This window comes from Aulonocara stuartgranti (genome assembly GCF_965226115.1).
Source record: "Aulonocara stuartgranti genome assembly, chromosome: 11".
Taxonomy (NCBI): domain Eukaryota; kingdom Metazoa; phylum Chordata; class Actinopteri; order Cichliformes; family Cichlidae; genus Aulonocara; species Aulonocara stuartgranti.
Genome location: NC_138947.1, coordinates 16,155,631 through 16,175,070, shown reverse-complemented (window position 1 = coordinate 16,175,070; position 19,440 = coordinate 16,155,631). Strand labels below are relative to the sequence as shown.

At 39.9% G+C, this 19,440-nt stretch overlaps 1 protein-coding gene across 4 annotated transcripts; it reads left to right on the top strand.

Annotated features, from left to right (window-relative positions):
- Positions 1-2,977: 2,977 nt before the first annotated feature.
- On the top strand, positions 2,978-11,033 carry LOC309716534 (cell adhesion molecule CEACAM1-like). Of its 4 annotated transcripts, none has more exons than XM_082550391.1 (8): positions 2,978-3,211; positions 4,661-4,984; positions 5,502-5,780; positions 6,051-6,317; positions 6,979-7,257; positions 9,657-9,762; positions 10,076-10,107; positions 10,524-11,033. In XM_082550391.1, the coding sequence occupies exons 1-8, from the start codon at positions 3,160-3,162 to the stop codon at positions 10,568-10,570; spliced, it is 1,386 nt and encodes a 461-aa protein (XP_082406517.1). In that variant the 5' UTR covers positions 2,978-3,159; the 3' UTR covers positions 10,571-11,033. The 4 variants fall into 4 exon arrangements, with proteins under 4 accessions (XP_082406517.1, XP_082406519.1, XP_082406520.1 ...); XM_082550393.1 differs by having other exon boundaries at positions 2,979-3,211; positions 7,075-7,257; XM_082550392.1 differs by lacking the exon at positions 2,978-3,211 and adding an exon at positions 4,172-4,330.
- Positions 11,034-19,440: the final 8,407 nt, after the last annotated feature.

Sequence of the window (19,440 nt, the reverse complement as noted above, 5' to 3'; positions counted from 1 at the left end):
CTGTTTTTTTAAAAGAATCACTGGAGTCCATGCAGCATAGAGACAGTGGAAGAGAATTCCAAAACCGTGGTGCCACTACCTGAAAGGCCTGATCACCATGAGTTTAAAATGAGTGCGCGATACCACCAGCAGTCTCTGATCTAATGACCATAAAGCTCGAGAAGATGAATGTGGTTTCAGAAGGTCAGATAAATATTGGGGAGCCTGACCATGTAGGGCCCTAAAGGTTAGAACTAAAATTTTAAAATGAAAACTAAAACTTACAGGCAACCAGTGAAGGGAGGCTAAAACTGGAGTAATATGAGATCTTCTCTTGGTGCCTGTTAAGAGTCATGCTGTAGCATTCTGCACAGTCTGAAGACAATTTAAGGCTGATTTGTTAAAACAAGTAAAAAGGCCGTTACAGTAGTCTAAACGAGAGGAAATGAAAGCATGAATAATCATCTCAAGTTCAGGTTTTGACACCATTAGTTTGAGTTTAGAAATATAGTTTCAGACCAGCTGCTTAGAATGCTGCTGTCATGGTGCTGGGTCGTTGACCCAGCGTTTTGTGTTTTATAATTATTTTCCTCTGTTCTAGTTATTCTGATTTTGGTATTCTGTGTCCTCCTCCCTTGTGTCCGGTTCGTGTTCTAGATTTCTTGTTTTATTCTGAAGGTCTCTGTCTGTTGTCATTGTGTTCAGCTTGTGTCCTCCAGTCATCATGTGTATTAGGATCAGCTGTTCTTCCCTCCTGTGTGTGATTACCCCATTACCTGTATGTGTATATTTAGTGGGTGTCGGTCTGCGTTCGTCTGTGTATCTCTGCGTTTTTGGTATCCTCCGTCAGTCTGCATCTCTCTGCCTTTCACCCCGTGTCCTGAGAATTTCTAGTTGCTCTTTAGTTTTCCCAGTTTAGGTTTCCGTTAGTATGTCTCATGATTCGTTGTCTGTTCCTGCCACTGTCACCTGTAAATAAACTCTCACTCATATCATCAGTCGGCTGCCTGCATTTTGGGTCCTCCTTTCATTCCACAACACGACTGCTGCCCCAGCCGTGACAGCAACATTGAGCTGTCAAATATGACGCCGAGGTTTCTGAGGCTCGATTTAACAGAAGGGTCTAAGAAGCTGATATGCCGCCTTAATAAATATAAAGAATTGAACAGTTTGCAAGTATCTTTATGACTGCGGTATAGTACATACTCCATGTTCTACATTATAATCAGTCCAGTCTTTTTTAGCCACTTAAAGTATCTTTGGGTTGTTGTTGTGTTTTGGTGCAATTTCTCCTGCCCGCTTGGCCTGAACTCACTTGAAAAAGTAATTTTTACAGTGAGAGTCATGCATTCATAAATGAAGGATATATAAAATTTGCTTTGCCAAAATCTGTTTTTTTTCTTCTTTTCTTTCTTTCTTTTTTTTATTTTATTTTTTACAAAAACTGATTGCAGCATCAACAGAAATGTTCTTTCTGGCTTAAAACGGCTTACTATCATTCACAAGAGATATGCTTGACATTTGTTTCACAGATTATAGGGCAAAAAGTCATTTATAACCATTTAAATGCAGAAAATGGTCCAGTTGGCTTCATCAGGTGAGGGCCTCCAGCTCGCCTTGGAACGGTTCGCAGCCAAGTGTGAAGCAGTGGGAATGAGGATCAGCACCTCCAAATCTGAGGCCATGGTCCTCAGCCGGAAAAGGGTGGAGTGCCCACTCTGGGTCAGGAACAAGTTCCTGCCCCAAGTGGAGGAGTTTAAGTATCTCGGGGTCTTGTTCACGAGTGATGGGAGAAGAGAGCGGGAGATCAACAGATGGATTGGTGCAGCGGCTGCAGTGATGTGGATGTTGTACTGGTCTGTTGTGGTGAAGAGAGAGCTGAGTGTAAAAGCGAAGCTCTCAATTTACTGGTCGATTTACAGCCCTACCCTCACCTATGGCCACGAGCTGTGGGTAGTGACCAAAAGAACAAGATTGCGAATACAAGCATCGGAAATGGGTTTCCTCCGAAGGGCGGCTGGCCTCTCCCTTAGAGATAGGGTGAGAAGTTCGGCCATTCGACTTGAGGGCTCAGAGTAGAGCCGCTGCTCCTCCACATCGAAAGGAGGCAGTTGAGGTGGTTCGGGCATCTGACAAGGATGCTGGCGAGGTTTTCCGGGCCTGTCCCACCGGGAGGAGGCCCCGAGGCAGACCCAGGACACGCTGGAGAGATTGTATCTCTCGCCTGGCCTGGGAACGCCTTGGTGTTCCCCCAGATAAGCTGGAGGAGGTGGCTGGGGAGAGGGAGGTCTGGGCTCCTCTGCTTAGGCTGCTGCCCCCACGACCCGGACCCAGATAAACGGAAGCAACTGGATGGATAGATGGATTAAATGCACAAAAGTTGTATTTTTCTGTGAGAAGGCACTGATATTATTTTCATCAACATTACTGTTACTTATTAAGTTATTATTACTATTAATACATTACTTCTACTTACCTACATTGTCAAAGTCGACACTGACATCCTTACTTTAGTCCAGTCATTCTTTTTGCTTGCTTTGAGTGAATCGATCAGTCTTCAGTTTGTGTGCTTAAATCTCAGTGCTTTTCTGTCTTTATGCTTTTCAAATTTTCATTCATGTAACTCACATGCTGGCCATCTCAAACTGGTCACAAAACCCCTCCAAGCCGCCATGGTCAATGGTCAATGGTGACTTTATTCAAATCTTATTGATTTGCAGTCTGCCCATACACCGCGAGACAAAACAAACAAACACACAACACACACACACATACAAACAAACACCTCCAACTTCACAACCCAGTATTGCCTTTGGAGAGGCAATGCATGAAAAGGACAAGGTGGACCAGCGTCTTGTATTCTATCACTGCTGTGATGGGTCATTGGAGCCTAATTGCCAAAATAAATCAATTAATTTCTCTCTGACAATAAATCATGTTGAATTCTTCCAAGTGACACATCCTGTTACTAGCTGTTACAGTACAGAAGGAAAGCTTAATGTGACTGAACAGAATCTGACACAAACATTTAGTAGAAAGGTTTGTTAATAATTAACAAGTTCATGAAGTTTAACCTTTCAGAATAACAACATTACTTCCTTATGACACCATATATTGAATGAACATTCATGTACCGGTATTAGCAAAGGAAAAGACAAAGAGTTAAGGACTGTTTTAGAAATGGAAACACATATACTTGTGATATACTTCTTCATTTTTGGGTCCATCTCAGGTGAGCTCTCACTGTTTGATGTGGCAGAAAAAACTCACACTGACTTTAAAGTTTTACTTTTTTTATTGTTTGTTTGTTTTTTACTTTTTGAGACATCTGTTGAATACATTTCTAGTTTATGTTTAATCATATGTGACCTTAATATTATAAACAGAAAAAAATCTTCCTGCTCAGATAACATGAATCAGAGAAGAAGCAGGTTTGTACAAAAGTGTTTTAAATGAGAGTAGGAGAGCAATGCCATGGTCCTTATAATTCTCTCAGGGCTTCTCTAGTAATCCGTAGTTTTCCTCGTCCTTTGTGTCATTCTTCATTGATCGTTAATTGTTCATCATGCGACTTTAACTCTTTTTACTTCTCTGATTTGTTCTTCATGAGTATAGAGAGAGAAGAGTGGAAACAAAAGACATTTAAAAGAAAGTTGAGTGCTTCCTTCTGAATCTCAGTTTAAATCTATTCCAATTAAACCCTATAGTTCGTGTCTCCTTTCTCCTCCGGATGCAGGACTTGGGACACCTTTCTCAAGACTGATTTCAGATGTAGGACAGAGGAGACAGGAGAAATATGGGAAGCCTTTGATCAGGTTGCTTCAGTTGGCTCCCCTGTTGGCTACCTGTTTCTAGATTATGTTGTACGTGAATCTGTCAGTGTCAGTTTTGTTTCTTGAACTAACCTGCTGAGTGTTCTTCTTTTTCTTTTTTCTTTTTGAATAAATCTCTGATTAAAATAACTTGAACTTTTCAGACTTGCTTTATTTTCTACTAATCAATTAAAATGTTTGAGATTTATTTTTTTAATGTGACTGGACATCAACATCTTTATAGCAACAATTCAAGTTTTATATCTTGCTCTAACACAGTTGCACCACATGAGGGAGGCATCCTGCAAGTTTTCTGGTGCATCAGATTACAGAAACAAACAAACAAAACAAAACAATCTACAATTCTCTTTGTGCAGGAAACTGACACTGCATCTTGTTAAGTAGAGTTTCATTCACCATTCTGAGTCAGTAGATTTTTGGTCAGTTTGATAGTAAAACATTCCTAACTGCACACTTCACGGATATTTAATTAATGGCTTCGTTACTACAGCTTCTTGTTGTTTTTGTGACATTTGCAAGTAAGTCTCAAAATTAAGATGTTCAGTATAACTTATGGTCTCTTTACAAAAAGTCAGATTTTCCTTCGGTTGTTCGCCAAGGGCTTAGAATAGCAACAAGTCACCAAAAGCAACAGCTGGTTAACAGTTTTGATAACCACGCGATTATTGAGCGATTCCTGAAACTCGATCAGAATTATGTGCAGTATTATCTGGAAAAGCTGACATTAAACTTTAATGAAAATAACTCAAACTCTTCAAACCTGCTATATTTCATGCTAATCTTTATATATTCATCAACTGTTTTATATGTTTGAGTAACAACAGCACTTTTCTATTCTTCTCCCGCAGGTTTCACTGAAGGAGCTGGTGTGTTGCCTGATGATCGTCTGAATGCAGCTGTCGGAGGAACTGTGATGTTCACTACAACACTGACTCCATCAGAGAAACCGTTTACATCTGTGAACTGGAGTTTTAATTTCAGTATGACTATAATAACCATGATTAACTCAGAGACTATTACTGAACCTGAGTATGAAGGCAGGATCACCTTCTTCCCATCTACTGCGTCTTTGGGGCTCAGGAGTCTCACTCTGGATGACACTGGAGAATACGGTGTTAGTATTATACAACCTGGAAAAACCCAGAATGGCCGTACTATTCTGGTGATATACGGTGAGCAGATGTAGAAATTCAACAGCTTAATTGTTTTTGCAATATTTAAGCATGTTTACAATATATTGAACATGTAAAAACACCTGCAATGATTAGCACATGTTTGTTACATCTCTACTCACTGCAGTAATGCATTCTTGAAATACTTCATCTTATTCTTAAGACTGTGATATCAAAGCCTTTAAAAAGTAGCTGTAAGAAACTGAATGGTTTATTTGAAGGTAATATTGATCCCCATGCAACAAAGAACAAGCTGAGAACTCAACTGTCTCATTTTTTCTGTTCAGAATAGTCACTTAAAGGGAGTTGATTCATTTATTTATACAAATAAAAATATTTCAAGATTTTGACTGGTACAGTATTTCTTTCAATTATTGATATTCTGTCTTTTAGGTTGTGTATGTAATATATCCTCCTTAACATGACATAGTTCAGCTGGAATTGATTTGTAATTGTTTCAATGCTTATTTTCTATTTTTGATGCCAACAATGAAACTATTTTGTTTTTCTTTCACAGAGAAAGTCTCCAATGTGTTGGTAACTTCCAGCAGCACAGACTTGGTTGAGTTCAGTGGTTCTGTCTCTCTGTCCTGCTCTGCCTCTGGATCCTCTCTCTCTTTCCTCTGGTTGAACGGCAGCTCTGAGGTTACAGCAAGTGACAGAGTTCAGCTCACTGATGGAGGCTCCAATCTGACTATAATCACTGTGACCCGCTTTGACCAGGGACCATTCAGGTGTTGTGTGTCCAACCCTGTCAGTACTGTTACCAGTGATCCAGTAAACCTCTCCATCAGCTGTGAGTTACTAAACTAAATGTTCAGTAGTTTATCTGAAAACATCTGCACACAAGCATCAGAGTGTTTAGACATCTGTTTAGATTTCAGAATATTAGATATGTCTGATAAGCTGAATAGAAGATGGATGAGATCTTTTTTCTGTTGACATGATATGAAGCAATGTAGTTGTGTGAAATACTTTTACGATTTCACAAGAGAAACTGAATGTAATATTCTTTTACATTTTTCATCCACCCAACGTAACTTTTCTATGTCCCCTCTACATTTAGATGGTCCAGAAAATATAAATTTGATCTCATCTCCTCCACAAGGATACTTTGCTGTGGGGTCAGACATCAGCCTCACCTGCTCGGTTGGATCCAGACCTCCTGCTCAGTTTAAGTGGTTTCTGAATGGAGATCAGCTGCTTGATACTGGATCAGAGCTCAGACTGATGGATGTTCAGATGAGTCAGAGTGGAAACTGCAGCTGTCAGGCCTTTAACAGCAAAACTTTGAGATCTCAAACATCTCAGCCTTCAGCCATCACTGTACTGGGTAAGTTTAATTTATTGTTAAAGTGTGTGATTCAAGCATTCTTTGCTCTCTGGATTCTCAGCCACATGTTAAATAAATTCTTCTTTGTTTAACATGTGGCTGTTATGATAACAACGTTTGTTATGATTTCATTACATATTGTGAGCTTTATGCGATTAGCCTAACATTATCACAATTTGTATAAGCCGGCAAAAAAGTCTTCAGTTCATTTCTGACGTGCTGACAGGTAGTAAATATTATTTGGTTAATTTATGGTTTCAGGGTGAAAGAAAGACATTTTTGAGGGTATTTTTTTATTTGCAATTAAGTAAAGCATAAATAAATTGTTATCCACTTGTTTTAAATATATATTCAATCAGCGTGGGATAATTGTACATTGGGGATTAATAATGAATTAATAGGAACACTAGGTAATTTTAATAGCTTTGGGAGTCATCATTGCTACGACATAGTTAAGCTAAAGAACCATATCATCAGGATGTTCATAATATTAAAAATGCTAGTATTTAGCACTACTTAGCGTTACATTTTTTGAGACAGGATCATACAGGTATGCATCACCAGCAAGCAGATAAAACTCTCTTATCTCTTAGTTTCTAACCTGTATGTAAAGAATTGTATGTGCATTTTCTTTCTTAAAAATCTGTCTCTTGGCAAACAGAGAAAATATCAGGTGCTTCAATTTTGCTTAAATCTTCAACAAACCTGCCAGCTGTGGGGACTTCTGTCAGCTTAACCTGTGAGGCTTCTGGCTCAGTCTTTACCAGAAACTGGATGAAGGATGGCTCCAAACTGACCCTGACTGACAACATGACCCTTTCTGACAATAACAGAGTTTTGACTTTTAACACTTTGAAGAAGAAAGACGAAGGAGAATATTTTTGTAATATCAGCAACCCTGTCAACAGTGATGGAGTTAAATATGTTCTGATTGTTAACTGTAAGTAACATGCTGTTCAGTTCACACTAACTGTTCACACGTATGGTTATATAATATTGAGGTACAATATTGGTACTACTACTAACAATATATTTAATCAATCATTGCAATTTATTTTTTATTTTAATGCAATGAACACATTTATTGTGTGTATTACTTTATTAGGTGTCCTTCAAGATGGACCAGAACATTTTCAAATTGAAGTTCCCAAAAAATATCCATATCAATATTAAAGACACTTAAAATTTGACTTCTATCCAACTGTTCATGTTCATCTACTGTATTTTTAATAGTGTTCGGTCCTTAGGGGCAATCTCTCCAGTGAGTCCTGGAGTCATCCTATTCAAATGCTTATTTCGTTCAATGCTTATTCTGCTATCATAGATGTTGTCAGAATCCCTTACGCAGGATCACTGGAACATACAAACTGCAGTAAGGTGTAAATTTACAGAGAGGTTCAATTTGACCTGCTCTTCTAAATCCACACAATCTGCCAGATCTACCTCAATTTATTTATATAGCACTCGTCACAGGATAAAAACCACAAAGTGCTTCACAATAATATAAGAACAGATATACATACACTCAACAAAAATATAAACGCAACACCTTTGTTACTGCTCCCATTCCCCATGGGATGGACGTAGAGACCCAAAATTCATTCCAGATACACAATATAACCATCCCTCCCAAACAGTGGTCACAAATCAGTCCAAATGTGTGGTAGTGGGCACATCTGCTATATTGAGATAATCCATCCCACCTCACAGGTGTGCCACATCAGGATGCTGATCTGACATCATGAGTAGTGCACAGGTGTACCTCAGACTGCCCACAACAAAAGGCCACCCTGGAATGTGCAGTTTTTTGCGCTATTGGGGGTCTGGGGACCCAGAACCGGTCAGTATCTGGTGTGACCACCATTTGCCTCATGCAGTGCAACACATCGTCGCATGGAGTCTATCAGATTGTCAATTGTGGCCTGTGGAATGTTGGTCCACTCCACTTCAATGGCTGTGCGAGGTTGTTGGATATTCGTGGGAACTGGTACACGCTGTCGTATACGCCGGTCAAGCACATCCCGAACATGCTCAATGGGTGACATGTCCGGTGAGTATGCTGGCCATGCAAGAACTGGGACATTCTCAGCTGCCATCTGCCCTGAACAATGTGAACCATGATTCATCCGTGAAGCGCACACCTCTCCAACGTGCCAGACGCCATCGAATGTGAGCATTTGCCCACACAAGTCTGTTACGGCGACGAGCTGGAGTCAGGTCAAGACCCCGATGAGGACGACGGGCATGCAGTTGAGCTTCCCTGAGACGGTTTCTGACAGTTTGTGCAGAAATTGTTTGGTTGTGCAAACCAATTGTTCCAGCAGCTGTCTGGGTGGCTGGTCTCAGACGATCTTGGAGGTGAACCTGCTGGATGTGGAGGTCCTGGGCTGGTGTGGTTACACGAGGTCTGCGGTTGTGAGGCCGGTTGGATGTGCTGCCATGTTCTCTGAAACGCCTGTGGAGACGGCTTATGGTTGAGAAATGAACATTCAATGCACGGGCGACAGATCTGGTTGACATTCCTGCTGTCAGCATGCCAATTGCACGCTCCCTCATTGCTTGTGGCATCTGTGGCATTTTGCTGTGAGACAAAACTGCACATTCCAGGGTGGCCTTTTGTTGTGGGCAGTCTGAGGTACACCTGTGCACTACTCATGATGTCAGATCAGCATCCTGATGTGGCACACCTGTGAGGTGGGATGGATTATCTCAATATAGCAGATGTGCCCACTACCACACATTTGGACTGATTTGTGACCACTGTTTGGGAGGGATGGTTATATTGTGTATCTGGGATGAATTTTAGGTCTCTACGTCCATCCCATGGGGAATGGGAACAGTAACAAAGGTGTTGCGTTTATATTTTTGTTGAGTGTATAAAACAGCCCAATCAAACATTCAGCACAAATCTAATTAAAAGCCAATCTAAATAAATGAGTCTTGAGCTGCTTTTTAAAAGAATAAATGCAATCATGGAGGGAGAGCATTCCACACTCTAGAGCCCTGCTATAGTATGGTACCACTAATAGTTTAAATGATGTACGTTTCCTGTAGTTTTAATATTTTCCATGAACTAAATTTTGGAAATGTATCCTAACACTTAACTACCCTTTATCAAAACATTAATCTTCAGCAAAATATTTGCTGAAACTACACAGTGCATTCATCATTTTGACAAATACAAGTGCTCTCCAGACAAAGACAGTAATGCACTGACCAAAAGTCCTCTGAAACCTGTTCAATTATGAAATCAAACAAAGAGAGAAATTATTGGAGAGTTTTGAGATGGTGAGACAACTTTGTGTCATCTTTATTTTATCTCTATTTGAACTTCCCCAGACCAATCATCAGAATGTGCCGCAGGTTGTATCGCTGGAATTGTAATCGCATGTTTTGCCATCGTTGCTGTTGCTTGTGGTGTAGGATACTACTTTTATAGGCGAAGGTAGGTGCATCATTTCTTAATGATCTTATTAGTCTAGGAATTTGTGTACTCAGTCCACTTCTAAACACATAAGCAAAAGCATAAGCATATGCTTGTTCTTAACTTAGCAATGTTATGTGTAATTCATTTAACATCATATCATTTCATGAAATAACCACAGAGGTGCAAGTATTTCAGTGCACTGTTTGTTTGAACAAACAAGTCTTTATCATTTGTCATTAAAATTGGATTTAAATAAATGTAAATGTTTAGTGTTACAGTTTTGTGTAACTTTGTGGAAAGACTTTGATAATGCTTCATTTATTATATTTAGAACCAACAAAAATCCACAGACACATAATACAGGTGAGTAATATTTTAATATACATTTAAAATATTGGGGGCGATCGTGGCTCAAGAGTTCGCAGTTCGTCTTGTAATCGGAAGGTTGCCGGTTCGAGCCCCGGCTCGGACAGTCTCGGTCGTTGTGTCCTTGGGCAAGACACTTCACCCGTTGCCTACTGGTGGTGGTCAGAGGGCCCGGTGGCGCCAGTGTCCGGCAGCCTCGCCTCTGTCAGTGCGCCCCAGGGTGGCTGTGGCTACAATGTAGCTTGCCATCACACTACATTCATTGGTCTGAATGTAGTGTAAAGCGCTTTGGGGTCCATAGGGACTAAGTAAAGCGCTATACAAATACAGACCATTTAACTTTCACATTTTTAATAACAAAATAAAGAAAGTATAAATAAAATTACTGTATCAAAATCTTTTTTTTTGACCAGGAGAACATGTGTATGAGAACACTTCCCCAAATGATAAGAAAAATTGAACTGTATTTCCATTTTAAGGTAAGTATTAAATTCACTGTTGTGCTTTATTAAGAAAGAATATCATTATACATTATACTTATACAATAAGGAAAAGATTGAAAGATTTTTTTCTCTGTATAAAAATCTATCATTTTTCCAATAGTGCTGAAAGCTAATGCCCACTCGCATGCAGTTTATAGTGTTTGTCTGCTAGAAAAAAAATGTCTATCTTTTCTTGTCCTGCAGATGAAACATTTGTGAAGTCTCTATCTGCTCCAGGAAGACAAAAGTTATTGTTTTTGTTAGTTTGTTGGTTATAACATTTTTTGGGGTCATTATGAAAATATTTTAACAGGACATATGAAGATTGTTTATAAATTATTAGCCTACAACAATAAATATGAAGGTTTTTTTTAAGTTGCTATTATTTTGATATAGGTTTCTGTCTGTAGCCTCTTATTGATCATTAAATGTAAAATAAATACAACAAATACACAGAGGTTGTAGCCCTTGCTCTTGCATCAGTTTATCACTCATAAATGTGGTCCTGTATGTTTTAATGGTGAACTCAATCTATATGTTGTAAAAATCTGGATGATTACAGAAAGCCTTCAAATGTTTTGCAGACCTTATGCTGCTGAGAAAAGCAGTACTGTAAAGTTTTACTGTGTGAGAGTGTGTTGGGGGGTAGGTGGGAGGTAGTAAAGAATTCAGTCTTCTGACAGCCTCATGAATGGAGCTATTCAAGAGTTTAGTGGAGTGGAGGAGAGATTAGGCCTTCTTGGCCACAGCAGCGCAGTAGATGTTCAATTGGGTATGCTGGGAATGACTTCTCCTGAAATCTGCCATAATCTCTTTGGTGTCTTTGGTCTTTTCCACATTCATATACACACATATATATACAACAATACAGGTAGAAAAACTTTTTTTTTCCAAATTAATTGTATTATCACTCTTAACGTTGTGTTGGCAGCAGCACTACTGCACCAACCAAAAGAAGGTTTCTCACAACCTCTCACAAACTAAGCAAGTGACCTGAAGACCCAAAGATATAAAGGTCTGGATGACCTCTAATTTTCTACTTTTAAATTCACCTGAAACTGAGGTTGTTTTACTCTAAATACCCTAAAAACTCATAAAAAACATGGTGCCTAGCGAGATACTTACTTTGGATGGCATTGCCTTGGCCTCCAGGAGAGTTTTCTTTCTTGTTTTTGTACATCTCTAATAATGCATAACACATTCTGTACAAAAGAGTTTGAAAACTGGATTTAAAAAAAAACTATAATAAATGTAATGAACTTTTATACATTTAGGTCTTACTGATTACCAATGTTAGATTTGTATTGTTCATTGTCATTTATGCTTAGAAATATTTACTCATATATGCTTAGAAGTATATAATCATTTGTAGATTGAAAGAATGTCTCATCTTAGGAGGTCTGTAGCAACTCTGTGTAGCATGAAGAGGGGGGTGCGTTCACTCCTCTACAGAGTGTTCTGGCATAGATCACACACCTCCTAGGAGAGGTCGTATCTTCTCTTGCTGATATATGGTATAGCAAACACACGTATATCTGTTTGAGTGTAAGAGCCTTTTGTTTAGATGGACCGCTAGACTCCTGGCACCAGCTTTGGGGAGTCTTCACAGGGTCACATCTTGACCCCACACACACACGCACACATACTTACACAACACACAGGCAAGGTAATCTTTGTGTGTATGTAGATGTCTTGTGTTAATAAACCTATGTATATTCATGTGAGCTCAATAAAAGAACAATGTTATGGGGGAGTGGACGAGAGCGACTGGGGTCAAGTGAAGGAACGGCGTTTGTCGTGGTTCTCTCCCTCATGCATGAGTAACACGAAGAACTTTGCCTACTTGTGTCTTGCTTTTGCTGTGTAATTAAATTGTCTTGAAAGTTCCAGCGAATAGGTTCAAACTACAAACCTATCAACCAATATAAAGACGACGCTGGAGGCACCACAGAGTTTGGATACTCTGTAAACAAAGCTTAAACTAAGTTCTAAATTTAATATATGACATTATTGAGTCATTTTACCCGAGTAGATATTCAACATGATATCAGAGAAATGATTGAAACATTTTTAGTGGTCTTTTACTGCAACGTCTAAGCTTTTTTCAAAAATTATAGTTCTACTTTGTGTTTTTAAGCTAAATATAATATAATACAAACCTTTGAAAAAGCCTCAACATAACATAATTTAGATGGACTTCAATGAAATATTTTAATGTTTATCTTCAGCCTCGTTGTTAGCTGATATCAACGATGAAACCATTTTACCACTTCTTTTACAGAGTCACTCTGCCCCTTTGACTTTCCTCTGATTCAACAGTTACAGTCATTTAGGAACTTAGACTCTATTAAAAGTTGGATGGCTGACAACTTCCTCCAGTTTTAATGATCAAAAAACTGAAGTCCTTGTTTGTTCCCCTGACAGATTTATGCCTAAGATAATGAAAGCTCTGGGTTTTATTGTAACATTTCACTAAATCATCTCTCAGTAACATCAGTCTCTTTTATCACATAAGAAATATTGCTAAGTTAAGTCCCATTGTGACACACTTTGAACTGGAGATTGTTATTCATGTATTTAATTCATTGTTCATTGGTCTAAGCAAAAACTCCCTGGGACATCTACAGGTTGTTGATTTTCCAACACTGCTGAGAGGCTTCTGACTAAATTTTCTAAGTACTCTCATGTCATACATTTGCCTATCCAGCTACATTGGATACCTCAAAATTTGGGACAGGGGCATCAAAATGTTGAAGATCTGAGCGGTACTAAAAGAAAATGCTTGTAGAACATCAGTAACATAACTGAGTATAAAAACATCATCTTAGAGAGGCAGACTTATTTAAAGTAACGATGGGCAGACATTAATCAATTTGAAAAAACTGTGACTGAAAATTGCTGAACATCATCCAGGAAAACTGCCTTCTTCTCTGGGCCAAAGTACTTTAAAACTGGCTTCATAAATGCTGAAAGGTGTATGCATGTTTTACAGAAACATGTTGATAGGTTTGTAGCTTGAACCTATTCGCTGGAACGTTAAGGACAATTTGCTACACAGCCAAACAAGACACGAGTAGGCAAAGTTCTTCATGTTTCTCGTGCACGGGAGAGAACCGGACAAACGCCGTTCCTTCGCTTGACCCCAGTTGCTCTCGTCCGCTCCCCCGTAACACTGCTCTTTTATTGAGGTTACATGAATATACATAGCTTCATTAACATATGACGTCTACATACAAACAAAGAGTACCTTGCCTGTGCGTTGTGTAAGTTTGTGTGTGTGTGTGTGCGTGGGGGGGGGGGGGGGGGGGGGGTCAGAGTGTGACCCCATAAATGACTTCCCTAAACCTGCTGGTCTGGAAGTCCAGCAGTTCATCTAAACAAAAGGCACTTAGACTAAAACAGATATAGATACGTTTATCCTACCATAAAACAATAAGAGAAGGTACGACCTCTCCCATGCTCCCAGAGTGCTCTCTAATGCACACAAAGTTTGCAGACTATCAAGGATCAAACCTCTACCAATCTAAAACTAATTATAAAACTCTAAGCATATATAAGTAGATATTTCTAAGCATAAATGATAATCAACAATACAAAACCTGACACATGTTCTCCATCATGTTACTCCATAATAACATAGCTTCATATATCACCAACTGAAAAAATTTTGAGTGTCATGAAGTATAAAATACAGCAATAAGAGCCAGGTCTCTTGAGCAGAATCATATGTCAGAAAACATGAGAACACATTCCCCTCCAAAAAGTTCAGAATCTGGTCTCTTCTCTTCCCAGATGTTTATAGACTGTTGTTGAAGACGGGATGCTACACAGCCAAAACTTTTTAAAGATGTGTTGCTGCCATCAAATTCAAAATGACCTTATTTTTTAATCATACTTTAAATGGTGCAAATGAAGATTTGTACATCATTATATTTTGTTTTTTATTCATATTTTAAACCATAGCCTACTTTTATGGAATAGGAGATATTTTCCTATTCTACTATTCTATTCTATTCCTACTACTACTATTAAATGTTGTTTGGGGGGGAAACCGAACACTCATATAAATATAGAGGACAACATTTACTGAAACAGGTTATTTATTTATTTGTTTGATTTTTGATTGCTTGTTAACTGTGCAAAAAGAAAATGAGGGGGTGAACATTTAGTAGAAAACTGTGTTGAAGATTAACAAGTTCAGGAAGTTAAACCTTTCAAAATAACACATTTACTTCCTTATGCCACCATATATTGAAATTAGCTTTCGTGTACTGGTATCAGTAAAGGAAAAGTCAGAGTGAAAGACACCACTTTAGAAATGGAAACATTTCTGATATACTTCTTCATTCTCGGTGCCGTCTCAGGTGAGCTCTCACTGCTTGATGTGGCAGAAAAAAAACCTGTTCACACTGACTTTAAAGTTTTACGTCCTCATTTTCCTTTCAATATGTCCTTAAACTCATTTGTTTGGCTAATATTTATATCACTGTTTTCATGAGATATCTGCTGAATACTTCTAGTTCATGTATAATCATTTGAAACCTGAATATTCTACACAGGAATAATAATAATAATAATAATAATAATAATAATAATAATAATAATAATAATAATAATAATAATAATAATAATAAACTTTATTTATAAAGCACACTTAAAAACCAAGGGTATGCCAAGGTGCTTAACAAGTAACATAGAGAATAGAAGGACGATAATAGAAATAGGACCAAAGCAAGTACTAAGTATGCAAGCAGGTAGCTGTCACTGATACATAGGAAAGCAACAGGTACAGAGCAAACAAGAAATTAAATGAGCATAAAAGTGCATAATATAAAATCATAAAAGAAATATTAACTAGAGGGAAAGGCAAGATTGAATAAGTGGGTTTTTAGTCGTGATTTGAACAGTGCAATGGAATCAGATGTGCGGAGGTCGAGAGGAGGGTATTCCACAGTACCGGGACAGCCAGAGCAAATGCACGGTCACCCCGGGACTTCAGCCGAGATCTGGGTTGGGTCAGAAGTAGTTGAGTGGCAGATCTAAGTGTTCTAGCAGGAGTATGTGATTTGAGAAGTTCACTAAGATAACTTGGCGCTAATTTATTAATAGTTTAGTTAATTAATAGTTAGAATACTCAGATAAGATCAGATAACATGGATCACGTAGTAGGTTTATGTACTGATGGTATACATTAAATGAGATGAACAGAGCCGTGTTTTGATTCGTTTCTCTAGTAATCCTTTTTTTTTTTTTTTTTTTTGCCTGTCCCGTTTGGCTCTTTTGCCATCAGAATTATTGTCTAAAGGCAAAAAAAGATGCCCAACGGATTTACTTTACCAAATTGACCATCCCAGCCTTGCCATAATGGTCTATTTGATTCACCTTTTATTGTTTATTTTATTTTCACTTGCTGAATACGGGACAGACTTGACTGGGGGAAAGAAGGGGAGAAAGAAAGAGGGAAAGAGAAACAGCTGAGAAGAGGGACGGGGGAGAAGGGCAAAAAACAAAAACCAACAGAATGGGCAGAGAAAAAAAAAAGAAAAAGAAAATGCATATATCGATCACCTGGATCACCTGTTGAGAAAGAAAAAGGAAAACAAGCAGAAGAGAACAAGAGTAATAGAATAAACAACATCACAATGATATATGGGAATATGACAGTAAATACTAAATATTAAACATTATTGTGCAGCACATAAGATCAACAGAACACAGTGTGCTTTGAGGTAGGAGCCAAAAAGGGTGTAGTTTGTGTGTGTGATCACCCGTGTGTACACCTGTGAGCATGGACGCGCTTGTTTTTTTAAAAGGTTCCTTCATGTAATGATCTGCTAGAGGGTGTGGGGGGGCCACAGCCCCGTCCCCCAGGGCATGAAGTAGGTATGGAGGAGATCAAAACTCCAGACATCCAGAGGCCCCCAGAACACAAGAGACCAAGGAAGACCAACAGAGGGGCAGCCGCGCCACTGTCCCAGAAAGAGCTGAGGAGAGTCCCGGATGAGGGCTCACTCAGCAGCCGCGGAGCAGAAGCCAGGGGGAGTTGCAGTGACGCGCCCGTGAGCTCCGCCGGCAGCCAGCTGTGCCTGAGTGACCGAGCCCCAGGCCGAGAGGCCGGGGGCACCCCACCTCCGAAGTGGCCCGAGCGAGCCCCAGGCTCCAGGCCCCGACAAGCGGCCGCCAAGGAGTGAGCTGGTGTGTACCCGGACGCCCATCCCCAGACACAAAGAACCACCAACGCACCGATGTCTGAGGGAGTCCGCCACTGGCAGGGGAAGTGGTGGTGGGGGGAGATAGGCCTCCAAACCTTGGAGGGCCTGAGATGTCCCCAGAGAGGTGGCGTCTGATGCCCAACCTGACATATAGACACAGACATACAGGCACACACAGACACAAACATCCATTCCCCCCCTCATGCTCTCATATGCACTTACTCCACACTCAACCAACGTGGAGACAGACATAAAGAGACGCTGTACACACGATCACACTCCCCAAGCGTACTCTACGAACCGGGTCTAGGTACCCTTGCCCCTGGAGGGGGGAACTGCACCCAGACCCAGGTGGTGTTACCCTTTTCCCTGCGGTGGGGGGAGGCAGACCGCCCCGACTCCGCAGCAGCAGGGAGGCCCCACACTCCAGACCGCAGTCGGACGGCCAACTCCTCCCCCTAGCTCCAGCGGGCCGCAGAGAACGGGGGTGAGAGAAGACTCCAAACCTCCCTCCACCCGCTCATTGTAATGTTGATGCATGTGTGTTCTAAGGTGCATTTAAAACCCAGGAGGGCATGGCGCTACCTGCCAGAGAGCAGCAGGTAAGCGCATAGTCCCTCCTGCTAGCCCTCAATGTCTACGTGTATTTAAAATTGAGAGGTGGGCAACGACGCCAGGGGTGAGGTGTACACCCTGATGGTAATTTGGACTCCGTGTATCGTGCCCACCCCCAAGATCCTATATCTATGTGTAATGAGAGTGTGAGTAATGTGAACGTCTAAGTTGTGGGATAAAATTGAGGCAGAGGCAGCCAGAAGGAGACAGAGGGGGGGGGGTAGCCTCCTCTGCACCCTGGTGACATACCCCTACTCCAAGGCCCTGCATGTGTGGGTGGTTGTGGTGGAGCGGGAAGAGGGAGGCAGCTGGAGATGGGGAGGGAAGGAAGGGAGGGGCAAGTGACCCCTCCCTGGGGCCAGCTCCCCCGCTGACCCCAGTAGGCACCCCCATACTCCGCGACCCCGGGTTGGGTCAGAAGTAGTTGAGTGGCAGATCTAAGTGTTCTAGCAGGAGTATGTGATTTGAGAAGTTCACTAAGATAACTTGGCGCTAATTTATTAATAGTTTAGTTAATTAATAGTTAGAATACTCAGATAAGATCAGATAACATGGATCACGTAGTAGGTTTATGTACTGATGGTATACATTAAATGAGATAAACAGAGCCGTGTTTTGATTCGTTTCTCTGGTAATCCTTAATGCTCCTATTTCTTTCAGTCTTTGAACACTGATTCTTGAATGTTGAAATCACACAAGTTGTTTGTTTTGGGTTTATTTTGTTTTTTGAGTTTTCCTTTTTGTTTTTGTTTCTTTTCTTCTTTTGTAACCCTTTATCTACATCTCCTTGTTGTCGCAATGAATTTTAAATACACAAATTTTCTTGTGTCACTTTAATTGATTTTACTTCTCTGCTTTAATCTTCATCAGTGAGGAAACAGAAGTCTGGGCAAAAATCCTTTAAATGATACATCTGTGCTTCTGAAGCCCGATTTAAAGCTCAATTAAATGTGATCATTGGAACAGCTTCATCATAAATTGTTTTCTTATCACAACATTTCTTTATGTTTAGAGCTCCCTTTACACACAGACAAATAATGGAGGACAGGAATTTTTTAAAACCTGTTTGCCCAGCACGGGGATATTGAATTCTATAAGATAAAGCCATAAATATGTGTATGTGAGTCTTCTATCAAAAGTTATAGCTATCTTTATGAAGTTGTACAAAAACGCTTTAATTTTTTGATCATCCTAAAAGACTAAAACAGACGGAAACAGAAGTTTTAAGTCTTCCTCACACCATGGTTTATATATTACAGATGTGTATCTGTTACATTCGCTGACCTCTAGTGGCTATCCCTATGTGAGAGAGCCTTTTCTCCCTCTCCTGTGATCCAGGTCTGCCTCATGAGCTGCAGCTGAGGTGTGTTGCAGCTCAAGCTCTTTTGTTGCAATTGTTTTCTCCTGTTTTTTGGCTGAACAGGGAGCTCAGCCATTGTATTGTTGTTTTTGGGTAGAGAGTTCTTGGTTTGTTTTTTAGTTAGAAAGGGGGTGCTTTGTTTGTTGTTTTGGCCTTGGAGACCCTGAAGAAAAGAGCTTCCCTGTGTTCAGTTGTATTTTAGTTGTTTTGTGTAATAAATGTACTTTGCGGCTGTTTATCATTTCTTTTTCACTTTGTTACTCCCCATCCAGACAACACTTTGTTTTTAAGTGGGGCGTAACAATATCATTCCTCTTTTAGACACTGAATGAAAGCATTTCTGCAAAGGACACTCCTTTGATCTTTCATCATAGCTCCTCCAAAAGCTTCTGAGTACATGAGATATATTTTTCTAAATTTCAGATGGACAGAGGAAACAGGGTGATACAATTTAGAAAAACAAGAAAAACCTTTGGTCAGGTTTTTTTTACCTGTTAAGTTTCTTTTGTATCTTCTTTTGGCTCTATTGTCTGGATTTGTCCCTGCATCTGTCAGTGTCACATCATTGCTTCTTGTAGCAATTTCTATATATTTTTTGCAGGTGAACTTCCAATTAAACACTTAAATAAAAACATTACAGCTATTTTTTTTTTCCATTTTC

Bases quoted from the DNA above. Each gene is read 5' to 3' on its own strand.
- LOC309716534 (XM_082550391.1), top strand. From the start codon at position 3,160: ATGGAAACACATATACTTGTGATATACTTCTTCATTTTTGGGTCCATC. The intron at 6,318-6,978 runs GTAAGTTTAATT...CTTGGCAAACAG, and splicing joins TTCAGCCATCACTGTACTGG to AGAAAATATCAGGTGCTTCA. The intron at 7,258-9,656 runs GTAAGTAACATG...GAACTTCCCCAG, and splicing joins ATATGTTCTGATTGTTAACT to ACCAATCATCAGAATGTGCC.